The 13,368-nt window shown below is 40.2% G+C and overlaps 1 protein-coding gene across 4 annotated transcripts in view; it reads left to right on the forward strand.

Moving 5' to 3' along the window:
- LOC121730830 (MAP kinase-interacting serine/threonine-protein kinase 1-like) overlaps positions 1 to 13,048 on the forward strand; it is a 30,120-nt gene extending 17,072 nt beyond the window's left edge. Inside the window, exons 2-9 of one of the 4 annotated variants that reach the window (XM_042120007.1) lie at positions 1,065 to 1,244; positions 2,349 to 2,458; positions 3,155 to 3,286; positions 7,909 to 8,178; positions 8,697 to 8,918; positions 9,513 to 9,706; positions 10,819 to 11,124; positions 11,157 to 13,048. In XM_042120007.1, the coding sequence (XP_041975941.1) occupies positions 1,065 to 1,244; positions 2,349 to 2,458; positions 3,155 to 3,286; positions 7,909 to 8,178; positions 8,697 to 8,918; positions 9,513 to 9,706; positions 10,819 to 11,086 (1,376 nt within the window). In that variant the 3' untranslated portion in view covers positions 11,087 to 11,124; positions 11,157 to 13,048. Of the gene's footprint in view, positions 1 to 1,064; positions 1,245 to 2,348; positions 2,459 to 3,154; positions 3,287 to 7,908; positions 8,179 to 8,696; positions 8,919 to 9,512; positions 9,707 to 10,818 lie in introns of all 4 variants that reach the window. The other 3 variants (XM_042120006.1, XM_042120008.1, XM_042120005.1) reach the window with 3 other exon arrangements.
- Positions 13,049 to 13,368: the final 320 nt, after the last annotated feature.

Below are 13,368 nucleotides of genomic sequence, written 5' to 3' on the forward strand. Positions count from 1 at the left end.
GCGCCGCGCGCCTTATGTCAATCATACATCCCGGGATTCCCGGGCAGTCTTAATCCCCGGTTTTAGAAGCTATGGTCAGAAAAGCAAGCCTTCACATTAGCCGCCTTGCTGGCTTTAATATCTTTCATAAAATATATCTCTTTTAATTTTTATGCATGTTTTGATTTGGTCATTATTTCCTAATAAAAATATAAATATACAAATAGTGTTTACTTATATGATAACCTATGTAAGCTGGTTCTAAAATTAGAAAGTATTTTTGGGGACTGGGTTGAAGGGCGTCGTAAAGAAATGGCAAAGTCCCAAGGGAGTCACAGTACAGATAAGTTTGGGAAGCCCTGATCTAACCTATATGCGTGTGGGGTATCTTTGGATAGGTCTTCAAAAATCATATTGAGGGTTCTAATATCATTTTTTCTAACCTGAACGGTGTCCCCCTCCCCTCTAGTTCTTCTAAAGTAGGGGTATGATACCTAAGTTTAAAAAAATATGTTATGATGTACTTACATTTAACATTACTATAAAAACTACCAATAAAAATTGGTTTGAACGAGAGTAGAGGTCTAGCTAGTAGCAAGTAGTTTTTTTTATACGTCATACTTAATTAATGGTAAACTACAATTTAACTTTCATTAAATCAACTATAACATAAAAGTAAATCAAAAACCTTTTAATTTCATAAAAATAAACTTTATTGCTGCTGCGGAACCCTTCATGGGCGAGTCCAACTCACACTTGGCCGATTTTTTTTATTTAAACTAGTATCGTAGTTGTGACTTGTGGCCTGACCTGAGTATTAGTAGTTCCATGTAGTTCTTATTTAAGTACCTCATTCTATGTATGAAATAAAACAAACACTTTCGAGTTTCGACAATATTGTTTATTAATCATGAACAATTCGCAAAATCCTGTCACAAAAATAACTTGTCATCTTGTTCTAAGGCTATTATAGAAGCAGGCATCAAGTTGATCCCGTTTACCTATAGTTACTATCCTCTATTCTAAATTTGAATACTTATTTAATTCCAGCACAGATTATAAATTTGTTTTTTTTTTTATTTCAGGAGTGGGTCGCGGCAGCAGCCAGTCAGGCAGCGAGAGGGAGTGCGAGGGGCTCAGCGAGGCGTCCGTCCCCGTGCCCATCCCAGATAGTGACGACTTGCTGCGCCGCAAGGAGGAGGCCAGGAGGAAGCGCCGCAGGAAGAAGCGCTCTGGCAGCTCGGTGGTCACCTCGTGTTTCCAAGGTTGGTCCCGTACATTTACCAATAACCATGTTATTCATCTATAGTCTATACCGTAGAAAGGTTTTCTTTCTTTGGTAAAATAGACAGGCAGATTGACAAAGGAAATCTATCTAAAGCTTCATGGTGACTTTGTTTTATTGAGGATTTTTTCCCTTTATACTGTCTCCAGAAGTAACTTAGCATTGGTCATTTCTTATTGTCATGTAAGAGTCAGTTGGGCGTAAGTTAACTTTAATTTATCTGTAGGTCTTTAAAAGCAATGTTGAGTCAGCCAGCATAAGCATTGGCTTGGAAGTCATCATAATATGCTGTCAGTTGTCACATTTTATAATCTAAACAGCTAAATTAAAAGCTTCATCTCAGAAACAAATTAAAGCGGAATGATGCCAATTTTCTAGAAAATTCAATCATTTTTGATTCATGGATTAAAAGTTATGTCAAGCGTGCAACAATAAATCCAAACTCTGCATGTTGCCATCCGCAAAAATGTTTTTTGTCAAGCAGAAATTTTATATCACAAAAACTAACATGTGTCAAGAAAATAATATTTACTCATAACTCAGTAAACATTAGATACCGTACACAGGCAAAAATGCAAGCAATTATTATCGCACTAAAATACAGGAAATTGCCAACAATTTGTTCACTTTTCACAATACTAAGTGGTAGATAAGTCTTATGAGTAGTCAAGGCCATGTATACCGGCGTTGTAACTAATGTAATCAACATCGCAATTTGCAACGCATTCCACTAGTGTACCGGTATTATGTAGACAATTGTGAGGGAAATTGTTTCAGAGTTGATAAGCAGAAAATATAATAATATTGAATATAGGATACTACAATATTTCTTTTACTTTGTTCGAAAGAAACTTAAGTAGTTTAAGAAACATCTACTCTTCATGCAAATAAACTTAAGCTCAAATATCCATGAACAAAAAAGGCTTATTAGAAGCTGCACAATCCTGGCCTTGAATAATCTTATCTTGTAGATAAAACCAGGCTGTTTGTAAACAATACTTTTTTTTACAAAACACTGGCCACTAAAAAACTGTCCTCGACAGAAAAAAGTATTAAAAATACCTAATTTATTCAACTTTTGCAGACCTGTACAAGCTCACGGGTGAGGTACTGGGCGAGGGTGCGTACGCGTCAGTTCAGACGTGCGTGAACATCTACACCGGCCAGGAGTTCGCTGTGAAGATCATAGATAAGGTGACTTTTCTTTCTAATGACCTTTCACTATTAGATGATGAGATGGTAGATTTTTTAAGGGTGCTACATTCAATAAGTATACATCTAAGGCTTCTTACAGAGGAAGTAGGAACAGCACTTGTCGACGGCACGCGTGGACGGTAGCCGCCGATAATTGTAGTCGACAGTCGACGGCAGCCGACTGTCGACAAGTGTCGACGTCTGCCGTCGATGTTGCTAAGTGTTGTTCGTCTGTAAGAAGCCTACTAAATAATAGGTACTACACACTGGCGCTGCCAGCCAGTTCTTTGAGTTTAAACTTTTTTATTTTTATGAAATAAGGGGGCAAACGAGCAAACGGGTCACCTGATGGAAAGCAACTTCCGTCGCCCATGGACACTCGCAGCATCAGAAGAGCTGCAGGTGCGTTGCCGGCCTTTTAAAAGGGAATAGGGTAATAGGGGAGGGTAGGGAAGGGAAAAGGGTAGGGTAGGGGATTGGGCCTCCGGTAAACTCACTCACTCGGCGAAACACAGCGCAAGCGCTGTTTCACGCCGGTTTTCTGTGAGAACGTGGTATTTCCCCGAGCCGGCCCATTCGTGCCGAAGCATGGCTCTTCCACGTATGTCTACTACATTCTGTGTGTCTAGAATCTCTAGAATCTAGACTCTAGATTTTAAATGGTGAAAAAATGTTAAAAGGTTTTTTCTCCATAAGGTGCCGGGTCACGCGCGCGCCCGGGTGTTCCGGGAAGTGGAGACGTTCCACTACTGCCAGGGACACCCCAACATAATCCAGCTCATTGAATTCTTTGAGGACACCGACAAGTTCTACCTTGTCTTTGAGAAGGTGAGTCTTTTTAGTCATACATTGATCTACCAGGCTTAGCTACATAATATTTCTTACGCCCGAAAATAAGGCTATCAATGAGGAAAGAGGATATAAATTAGCATTATATTATGACTTACAGTGCTCCCGAAGTGATAACGCGCATAGAAATTTTCGTAATTTTTCGGCAACAATCGTATTTCCCGAGCGTCGGAAGACGTCGCTGCAAGCGCTGTTTTAAACTTAACTTTAAGAAAAACAGCGCTTTGCAGCGACGTAGAGGCGTCTGACGTTGCTTGGACGTTACCATGGTAACGCCGCGATGGCTTCCCGGCACTTATTCACTGACCGGCGACAGCGGACAGACACTTAAGGCTGGTTTTATAGTTAAGCGTTTCGGCAGCGCCGTTGGAGCGCCGCGCGTTCGAAGATGTATGGGGGTAGTAGTTGCGTTTCTAAGTCGCGCGCTTGAGCAGCGCCGTTCGCCCGTATGTTCGTTACATCTTAGAACGCGCGCGCTCCAACGGCGCTGCCGAAACGCTTAACTATAAAACCAGCCATAATATGATTTAAATTACTTACTAAGGTGCAAAGTGCAAGTTTCATAGATTCGGGTGTTTTCGTGATTACGACAATTAGCGAAGATTTCCATGCGCGTTATTAATTTGGAAGTACCGTATGAGCAGTTGACAAACAGTAAGTAGCCTAAGCATAAGAGAAATATACTCTGAACATGGAACAACCTACAAACATCTCAATATATTTTTTATCTGCGCAGGATATAACACTGTCTGTATAAATTCTCTCAAATGTAAATCTCGTAATAGGCTACTACGATCTAAATCTAATATAATAACTATTCAGCCGTGGCAACAATGAATAAGCCGACATTAAAGTTAACATAGCTCGTTTAAATTGCTCGTGAGTCGTGACAAACACTACAGGAGGCACGTTTGGGGCTCACGTGACTGCTGATAAAAGAGGTGTTATGAGGATACACCAGGGGCTAGAGAAATGAAAAAAAGTACGTGTAATATCTATAGCTGTCTCCCTTACCCCAAGCCTATACCGCAGAACGCGATAGAGACAACTGCAGAAAATCCAGAAAATCAACGATTCGTTGTCCCCTGATTCCTTCTCCAAAACTTAACCGATTTAAGTACTTTTTTCATTAAAGATTAAAAAAAGGCTTGAGCTGTGTTCCTATGTTTTGCTTTTTTTTGTATAATCTAGCCAAATCTGTTTTCTGGACATTTGAACACAGCGGAAAATCTGGCCTTTTTTTGGGTTTTTGAACGTTCATATCTTATTTAATAATTAAATTATGAAAAAAAAGAAAACATAGGGACATTGTATTAGTGGCCGTAGATATTCAGGAAAAAAAATATAACTCTACTAGCATTATCCAGGGAGGAAACAGGGGACAACGTTTGTATGGAAAAAAGGGCGGTGTGGACTCCTCTTAAATAATAATAATAAATTGTTGTTATCATAGTTATAAGTACTGAAAATATGTCTAATGCCTGTCTTCACTAAGCTTCATCTAACCCTAAGGGCCTGTTTCACCACTTTCTGATAAATGTCAAATAGACTATCCACCACTTAACATGACAGATAGTATGGAGAATGTGTGAAAGAAGTTGTGAATAGCCTATTCGGCACTTTATTAGAAAGTGGTGAAACAGGCCCGAAGTGTCTCCTAGTAGACTTTTAGGATTATGTTCATTCATCTTTTTTTTTTTAATGAAATAAGGGGGCAAACGAGCAAACGGGTCACCTGATGGAAAGCAACTTCCGTCGCCCATGGACACTCGCAGCATCAGAAGAGCTGCAAGTGCGTTGCCGGCCTTTTAAGAGGGAATAGGGTAATAGGGGAGGGTAGGGAAGGGAAGGGAAGGGAATAGTTGAGGGTAGGGAAGGGAATAGGGTAGGGGTTAGGGGATTGGGCCTCCAGTAAACTCACTCACTCGGCGAAACACAGCGCAAGCGCTGTTTCACGCCGGTTTTCTGTGAGAACGTGGTATTTATCCGGTCGAGCCGGCCCATTCGTGCCGAAGCATGGCTCTCCCACGTATATCTTAAAACAAAAACAATTTCAGTAATGCTTTTCTGTCACCTCAGTCTTCTGGCTGTTAGAACTGAGGTGGCATAAAAAATAATTAATATTATGTTGATTTAATCTTCACACATAGGTTAGGTTAAATTCGCCACTAGGTGACACTAATTAAGGTCAGGACTCAGGACTCAGGAGGTTTTCGTGGATAATGAAAAAAGGCAATTATTAATCTAATTTATTTCATTAAGTACTTTAAGTAACAGAATACCATAAGTCATAACCATAGTATAATTGGCTCTTAGATAATTCCAATTAAGCCTACTTTTACCAAACATTGCCAACCATGTTGCAAAAATTATACAAAACAATAAGTAATTAGCAACTATGCATAATGCAGTACTTTGAACTTACCTAAGCGCTTTGTAAAGTGAAAAACATGTTTATAACCCAATGATGTCATGTCTTTGCTTTGGTGGTGTGATGTATGGCTGATAAGCCACGTCTTATCTATGTAGATCGAGATAAACTTTAAATGCACAATCTTACAAGTCTCAAGATTAATAGTACGTATTTCTAGAAGTCTGACTAATTTTATTATGGTAACTAATATTACAGTTTTAGCTCGTAATATTAAATATAATCTTTCTTTAGTGAGAATGCAACAGACACAATGTTACCTATGTAAAACTCTTTTAAACATCTTAGGGAGTAGGGGGCCTTAGGGGAGCCTATTTTTAAATATAAATTGGGGGGCCCTAATCCCAAGATTTTTTCTTACATGTCATGTTTATGGGCACCATAACTTAGGATAAATAAACGGGAAATAAAATAACATATCTAATGTTTTGTCATATAGCTATACATATCAATCATATTGAAATTTCAAATGCGTACGTTCCGTTTCTTATTCCGAGGACCGATGCGATACATTTTCCACATTACAATCCAACTTGCTCTAGAAAAAACACTTTTATTTCAATCGTCGTAGAGTGCAAAGTTGAAAGCGTAGGCTATTAGAAGACACCAGTTTATTCTAGATTGTGCGACACTAACTCGATAACAAGGTCATCCGCATGTATACGTTTACCGATTTAGAATAAAATATTGATTTAACCTATCCAATAGAGGCGTGCTATTATTTACCACTATTGATCTTATCGCATAAGTAATAAGGTCGAAGATGGTGTAACGTAAATATTCAGCTATTTTTAGTTCTCTCTGGTTCTTGAAACGGACGTTTAGCTTAAATGGCAAAAGAAAGCACTGAAATATGTTTGAAGTGTATACATAATATTATTATGATGGCATCCAAGCCCTGAGTTGATCATCTTTGTGCATAACATTATGGCTGCCGGCTGGTATAAATAGTCAGTACTCAAGATGCATCTCGGTCTCAAGACACGGTTCAGGCTCTGTGATTGGTTGGCTGTCAAAATTTGGACCAATCACAGAGCCGAACCGCGTCTTGAGACCGGGTCGCATCTTAAGTACTGACCATATATGCCAGCCTATGACTGATTGCAATCTTTGCTCCAATAGTTATTGATGAGATAATAACTGATGAATGATATGTATAATAGAATAGAGATCACTGTAAAAGTAGTAGCTCCTATGTTTCTATGAAAAAAGCGCCAGCGTCTAGAATTTCCCCTTACACATTTTTAAGTTTCTCTTTCACAGCGCTGCTATTTTCACAGTGAACTCTATAGTCTTTACAAAGGACACACACCCTAAACTCAGTATCATCACTTTGTGTTTTGTAACAACTTACACTCTGTATAGTAATTGTCAATAAATTAGTAAACGCTACAAAAGGTATTGTTGTAAATGATGACTCATGTCTGATGTCTGTGACTTGAATGCCTTTGGTGTCTTGTTTTATGTTTACTGTATAGGTTTCCATTATAAAACAACCTCAATAGTGCGTCTTAAATCTTAAATTACTTTTTAATCAGAAGCGAATAACATTAAAACGCAAGTTACTTAAGCTATTTATGCTCATTTACCACTTGGAGAAATGCTTAAAAGTACCTATATTATGAACTTAAAGTACCATATCAAAATTCAATTTAAAAGCGGTTATATTATTTCACATCAACTTCTATTAAAATACAGCCATTCTTTTAAGCTCTGCATTTGATTAAAAACTAAAATAGTATTCAAATTTCAATGTTTGGTATTTTATACTTTTGAGTAAGTGTAACCTAAATTAAATATCAACAGCTACTATTATCACTTGTTATCACATTGTCTGACCGCCGACTGAGGTCAGACACTATGGAGTATGGACCATTGACTTCAATGTTGCTCTTTATTGTTGAGTTATAATGTCGTTCATTCTAAAAAATATAGCTTTGAAATTGTGCAGTACTACTTGTACTATTATCTACTCTGTGGCAGTACCTACAATCTACATGTTTATTTTTATTGTATCTCCTTCTCCTCCTGTCATGTTCTAAATGTCTTAGGGTTGGGACTTCCCACTTCTATAACCTTCCTTCTTATTATGTTGTGCCAGTTATTCCTATAATGTTTTACCTAAAGTTTCTTTATTTCTTCGAAAGCCTAATGAACATGTTTGTTCTAGATCAACGGTGGTCAACTGCTCGCTCGGATCCAAGAGCACCAATACTTTTCGGAGCCGCAAGCGGCGGAGATAGTCCGGGAGCTAGCCAACGCCCTCCACTTCCTCCACGGCAAGGGCGTCGCACACCGAGACCTCAAGCCCGAGAACATACTGTGCGTGAACCGTGACACGCTCTGCCCGGTCAAGATCTGCGACTTTGATCTGGGGAGCGGGATATCGTTCACGTCGAGCCTCGCGAGCCCGTTGGCGACACCGCAGCTTATGACGCCGGTGAGTTATTACCGCTAGATGTCGCCCGCGACTTTACACCAGTGTGTTTATTTTTCATGAAAATTTCATCGAAATGTTTTGGCAGATGAAACGTGAAGAGGTAAAAGATGGAATGCTGTTATACTATGAATTGTAAAGGGAGAAATGAGTACTTTGCCCGTTCCAATCATGCATATTGCATAGCTTCTTGCCTCTTGCTCATGCACAAGTGATAAGTTCATCATTCGCGACCGGATCCCTTATGTAATAGACACAAGAGTTTGTTAATTGCCATCTAAATAAAAATAGTAAAGTGTTGCCCGAAATAAAGATAACTTAATTTAAACTATTATATAAGGTAGCACCTCCATCGTGGGTAAGTATAGCAGACACAATAGATTTTCAATTGTTATGCGGAGCCGGCTGACGCTTGGGGATTGATAGGTTAAATATTTGTTTCAAGTTTATTCAGAAATAAAACAAATTTTATTAAAAAAAAAATTAACAGTATTTCGTCACTAACGTTATTTTATGTTCAGGTGGGCAGCGCGGAGTTCATGGCGCCCGAAGTGGTGTCCCTGTTCGCGGGCTCGGCGGCGGCGCACTACGACAAGCGGTGCGACCTGTGGTCGCTCGGCGTGATCGCGTACATCCTGCTGTGCGGCTACCCGCCGTTCCGCGCGGACTGCGGCGCCGACTGCGGCTGGGAACGCGGCGAAAACTGTCGCGCGTGCCAGGACCTCCTGTTCACGTCGATACAGGTTAGCGTGGCGGGGGTCTTATGCTAAGTACTCACATACGGTTTTGCTCGATAGTTTTACTCCGAATCGAAGGAAATGACACATTTGACATAATATTTAATTCCATCGAGCCGGCTCGAAGCTAACTGTCAGTTTTGCGGTCCACACGGTGGTTATTGCTCGATTTGGAGTAAAACTATCGAGCAAAACCGTATGCGAGCATTACCATTTACTAACAAAAAAAAAACAGGGTGTAACAAAGCTAAGTTATAATACTTTATGGTGTGTATGACGCGGGGGCGCTTGCACATAAATATCACAAAAAAAATATTTCAGCGCTCATACGTTCACAATAAGGTGTGAACTCGATTTAATGGTCACATAAACGCCTAAAAGTATTATCACTTAGTTTTTTTACACCTTGAAAAACTAAACACTTTGTCTGACATATTGAAAAAGTTACATGATAAACAAAGATAGCGATAATTATATAGTTAGCGTTGAATAATATGTATACATACACACCATCATGATTTTCCTTATTGTTATATTATTTGCGTAACCCAATTTTAGCTTATCGTGATGAGATGTCTAATACAAACTAATACATTTCAGGAGGGCCGCTATACATTCCCCGAGGAGGAGTGGTCCCACATCTCGGTGGAGGCGAAGGACCTGATAAGCCAGCTGTTGGTCCGCGAGGCGTCGCACCGGCTGAGCGCCGAGCGCGTGCTGCAGCACCCCTGGCTGCGCCGCCCGGCCATCGCCGCCAAACACCCGCCGCTGCATACGCCGCACAATATTAAGAGGTATGTCCTTGAAGGAACTCCATGTTGAAATGATAAGATTTTTGAAGTGAAAACTTCTTTAGCGGCGTTGAGCACTTTTGTGGGATGGGTAAAAACTGTAAAACTCGCGTCAGATTCTCGTGCTGATCGTGGAGATTAATGTTGTAACATCGAAATCGATTAATCGAACAATCGATTGTTTTTTTCGATTGTCGATATTTTTTAATTGATTGTAAGGGTTTCGATTAATTAAAAAAATTGATTTTCATAAAAAATGGGTTAAAAATTTAATCGATTGTAAGGGTTTCAATTAATTAAAAAAATCGATTTTTTAAAAATCTATTTTCATAAAAAATGGGTTAAAAAAATGGTAAGGGTTTCGATTAATTAAAAAATCGATTTTTTAAAAATCGATTTTCATAAAAAATGGGTTAAAAGTTTAATCGATGGTAAGGGATCGATTCATTAAAAATATCGATTTTTTAAAATCAATTTTCATAAAAAATGGGTTAAAAAAATAATGCACAACGTTAATAATCAAGTTTTCATTTCTGCCGGCACTCCCGGAGTGCAACCCGTCTTTTTTTTTTTTTAATAATGAGGCAAACAAGCAAACGGATCACTAACGGGAAAGCAACTACCGTCGCCCATGGACACTCGCAATATCAGAATGCGGGTGCGTTGCCGGCCTGTTACTAGGGAATACGCTATTTTCTTGAAGGTGAAGAGGAAAGGAGATGGGCTGGAGAGCGGTTCATTCATGCTCATGATTAGCTACAGTAGAAATTTATAGACACACTGATAGATTTTAGGGACAGATTTCCTTTGTTAGTCTACCAAAGAAAGAACTTTTTCTGTGGATGACCACAGAAAAAGTTCTTTCTTTGGTAGACTAAAGTTACACGTTTTTCGAGCACAGTATAATATTTATTTTATTCGCGAGGAACACTCGCTGCTCATTTAAATTATTATTAGATACAAAATGAGTTTCCAAAAAGCAATCGGCGAGAATATATTCAGCAACCTAAAAAAATATTTTTATTAATAATACACTTTCAAATTTACATCTTTCGTCTATAATTACCCACCAGGCGAATGTAGCAGACACGCAGCTAAAACCAATTTAATTCCAGGAACATGTCAGCGCGCAACTTGTCCAACTTCGCGGAGTCGGCCATGGCGGTGAACCGCGTGATCGCGCAGCACTTCTCCATGAACTACTCGTACATGGAGCGGCCGACGCTGCGCCACAGCAAGTCCTGCCACCCGGCCGCGCTGCCGGAAGACGAGCTCGGCCTGTCCCCGCCGGCCGAATCCCAGTTAATGCGCCGCCGCTCGCAGCTCGCTAAACCTATCGCAGCGGCCCACAGCGCCAGGCCCAGTTGCGCCAGCTGCGCTTAGGGCGTCTGGCCCAGTTGCGCCAGCTGCGCTTAGGGCGTCTGGCCCAGTTGTGCCAGCTGAGCTTAGGGTGTCTGGCCACTAGCGCCAGCTGCGCTTAGGGCGTCCCGGCCCAGTGGCGCCAGCTGCGGCCGTCCGCATTGGCTGTTTACGGCGCGACTGTGTACATCGAGTGTTTCGAAACTTTCAAAATCGGCAACTTTTGTGTACGCAGCTCGCCTACTAGCGCTCCGTGTGCGCCAACGTTACGAACTGTAGCAACCCCGAGTATACGCGACACGAACGAGTGCGTTTTGCGGCCTTACTTCCCGCGCGCATCGGTTTACCCGAAGTACCTGCTAAAGTGCCGGATCGAGTCCAAGAAATGTCCGATGCGCTTTGCAAAATTGTAAATTTCCACATGAGATTTCGCAGCCCGTCCCGGCCGGCTCCGACGTCTAGAATTGTAGTGAGGGTCGGGTCTGTTCTATCGTCACCCTTTCCTAGTTTCTATCTCTCAGTAAAACCGATGTAACACCGGACAGTTTAGTTGTAGTGTTTTGTCAATTTTTTTTTTTAACTCCCGGTATAACGTCGATAAACGCAAGCGAGCGATATAGGTTTGTTCGAGACGATATAATGCAACACCGGTGCCCTTTGTCCGACTAGCGAGTGCTGGCTTCCTGGCTACTGTGTCCGTCACATTCCATCATGCCATAACGAAGGAACCCACCAACGTACACCCGAACAGCAATGTGACCTTCCAATGTGCACCGCACACCTGTCGTGTGCATCCCAGCGGTTGTGTTACAATGTTGATGTCGTTGAGAGACTGTGCCAACGGTCGATACCTCCAGTGATCCTATCACATAGTGTGAGTGGTACTTAGTGCTGTAAAGTTTTGTTTGAGCCTTGTAAAGATATATTTTTATGGGTAAAAAACGACTGAATAGTTTTATCAATATGTAGGGTGTTTGTGAGTTTATGTGGGCGGTGCCCGCCGCCCGATCCGACCCTGGTCGAAAAATTGTATTATTATTGTATTGAAATAGTTGTTCGATCCTCGTACTTTAATAGAAAACGGATGTTGTAATTATTTCAGGATTTGTAAAATCCGTCGAATTGAGCTTCTTATGAACTGGATTATGTTTGTGGCCTATCTGTTGCGTTGGATGAATTAATTTTAGTAGCTCTTTGGAATACTAGTCCGTCGAATTGTTTTGCATTTTACGCTGACAGTGGGGAAAGATCACATCTCATAACGTAAGAATGAATAAATATAGATTTATATAAGAGTTAGGGGCAATATGTGACATTTTCGCTTAGTTACAAGTGTATGTTTGGGGTGATGATAAAGAAAAAGCTTTGTATTGTCTATTTTCAAGAGGGCACTCGTAAACTGTGCCTTCCCTATGAGTTTACTATCTGTATGTAATTAAAAAGTATTAAAACTGATTTGTGAAAATTTGGCCTTCTTATAAATTTTTTTCAACGACTTTTTTCTTGTAACAAGTAAACTCATGGTCGAAGGCACTGCTGAATGTCATATATTTTTGACCACAGGCTCATCTTGTAGCCCAGTGACTGTCCCAGTCATGGTCTCAGATAAACAAGCGGACAGTCAGTGGGCTGGAGGAGTTAGCTGTAACGGTAACTTGGATAAGTGTTGCATGGAGTTCCATGGAACTGCCATAAAATTGTGATCAGTTTGAATACTTTTATATTGCTGAAACGTTGATATAATGTTAAGATTAGACCTGCTAGTATATGATCTGCGTACCACATTGATTGGAAGATTCAATGGTTTGCCACCATCGGTACTTTTTGATTTTTTTTGTTAATTACTTAATGATTGTAAATGAAATTTTGTATTTGGTGGTCATCCAATCAATTATTAAACTACGGCAGTAATTACTTTGTTATAATTTTGTTTTCGACTAAATCATTATTTTGAACTGTCTTCGAAATACAGATGTTTGAATTTTATGCATTTTTTTTATTTCGTCCTTTAAATATAAGTACTTACATTATTATTTATTCTTATTAGTAAGTACCTTTATTGCGAATATTATCGTAGTTGTAATCAGACAACAAGTTGCGACGTAAGTCTAGTAAGCTAATCATCGTCGAGCAGCCATTCACGAAAATCACCTTACCATACTTTTCAGGTCCCAATGGCCGCCATCAGCCGCCACACCACAGATTACTAGTATATATTGCGCCACACCACTGCAAAGGTGAAACTGGAAAGGTGTAATTTTTTTTTTCGCCAACGATTTGGCGGCCATTGGGACTCTAAACTCTAA

Source organism: Aricia agestis, chromosome 10 (genome assembly GCF_905147365.1).
Source record: "Aricia agestis chromosome 10, ilAriAges1.1, whole genome shotgun sequence".
NCBI classification, from domain to species: Eukaryota; Metazoa; Arthropoda; class Insecta; order Lepidoptera; family Lycaenidae; genus Aricia; species Aricia agestis.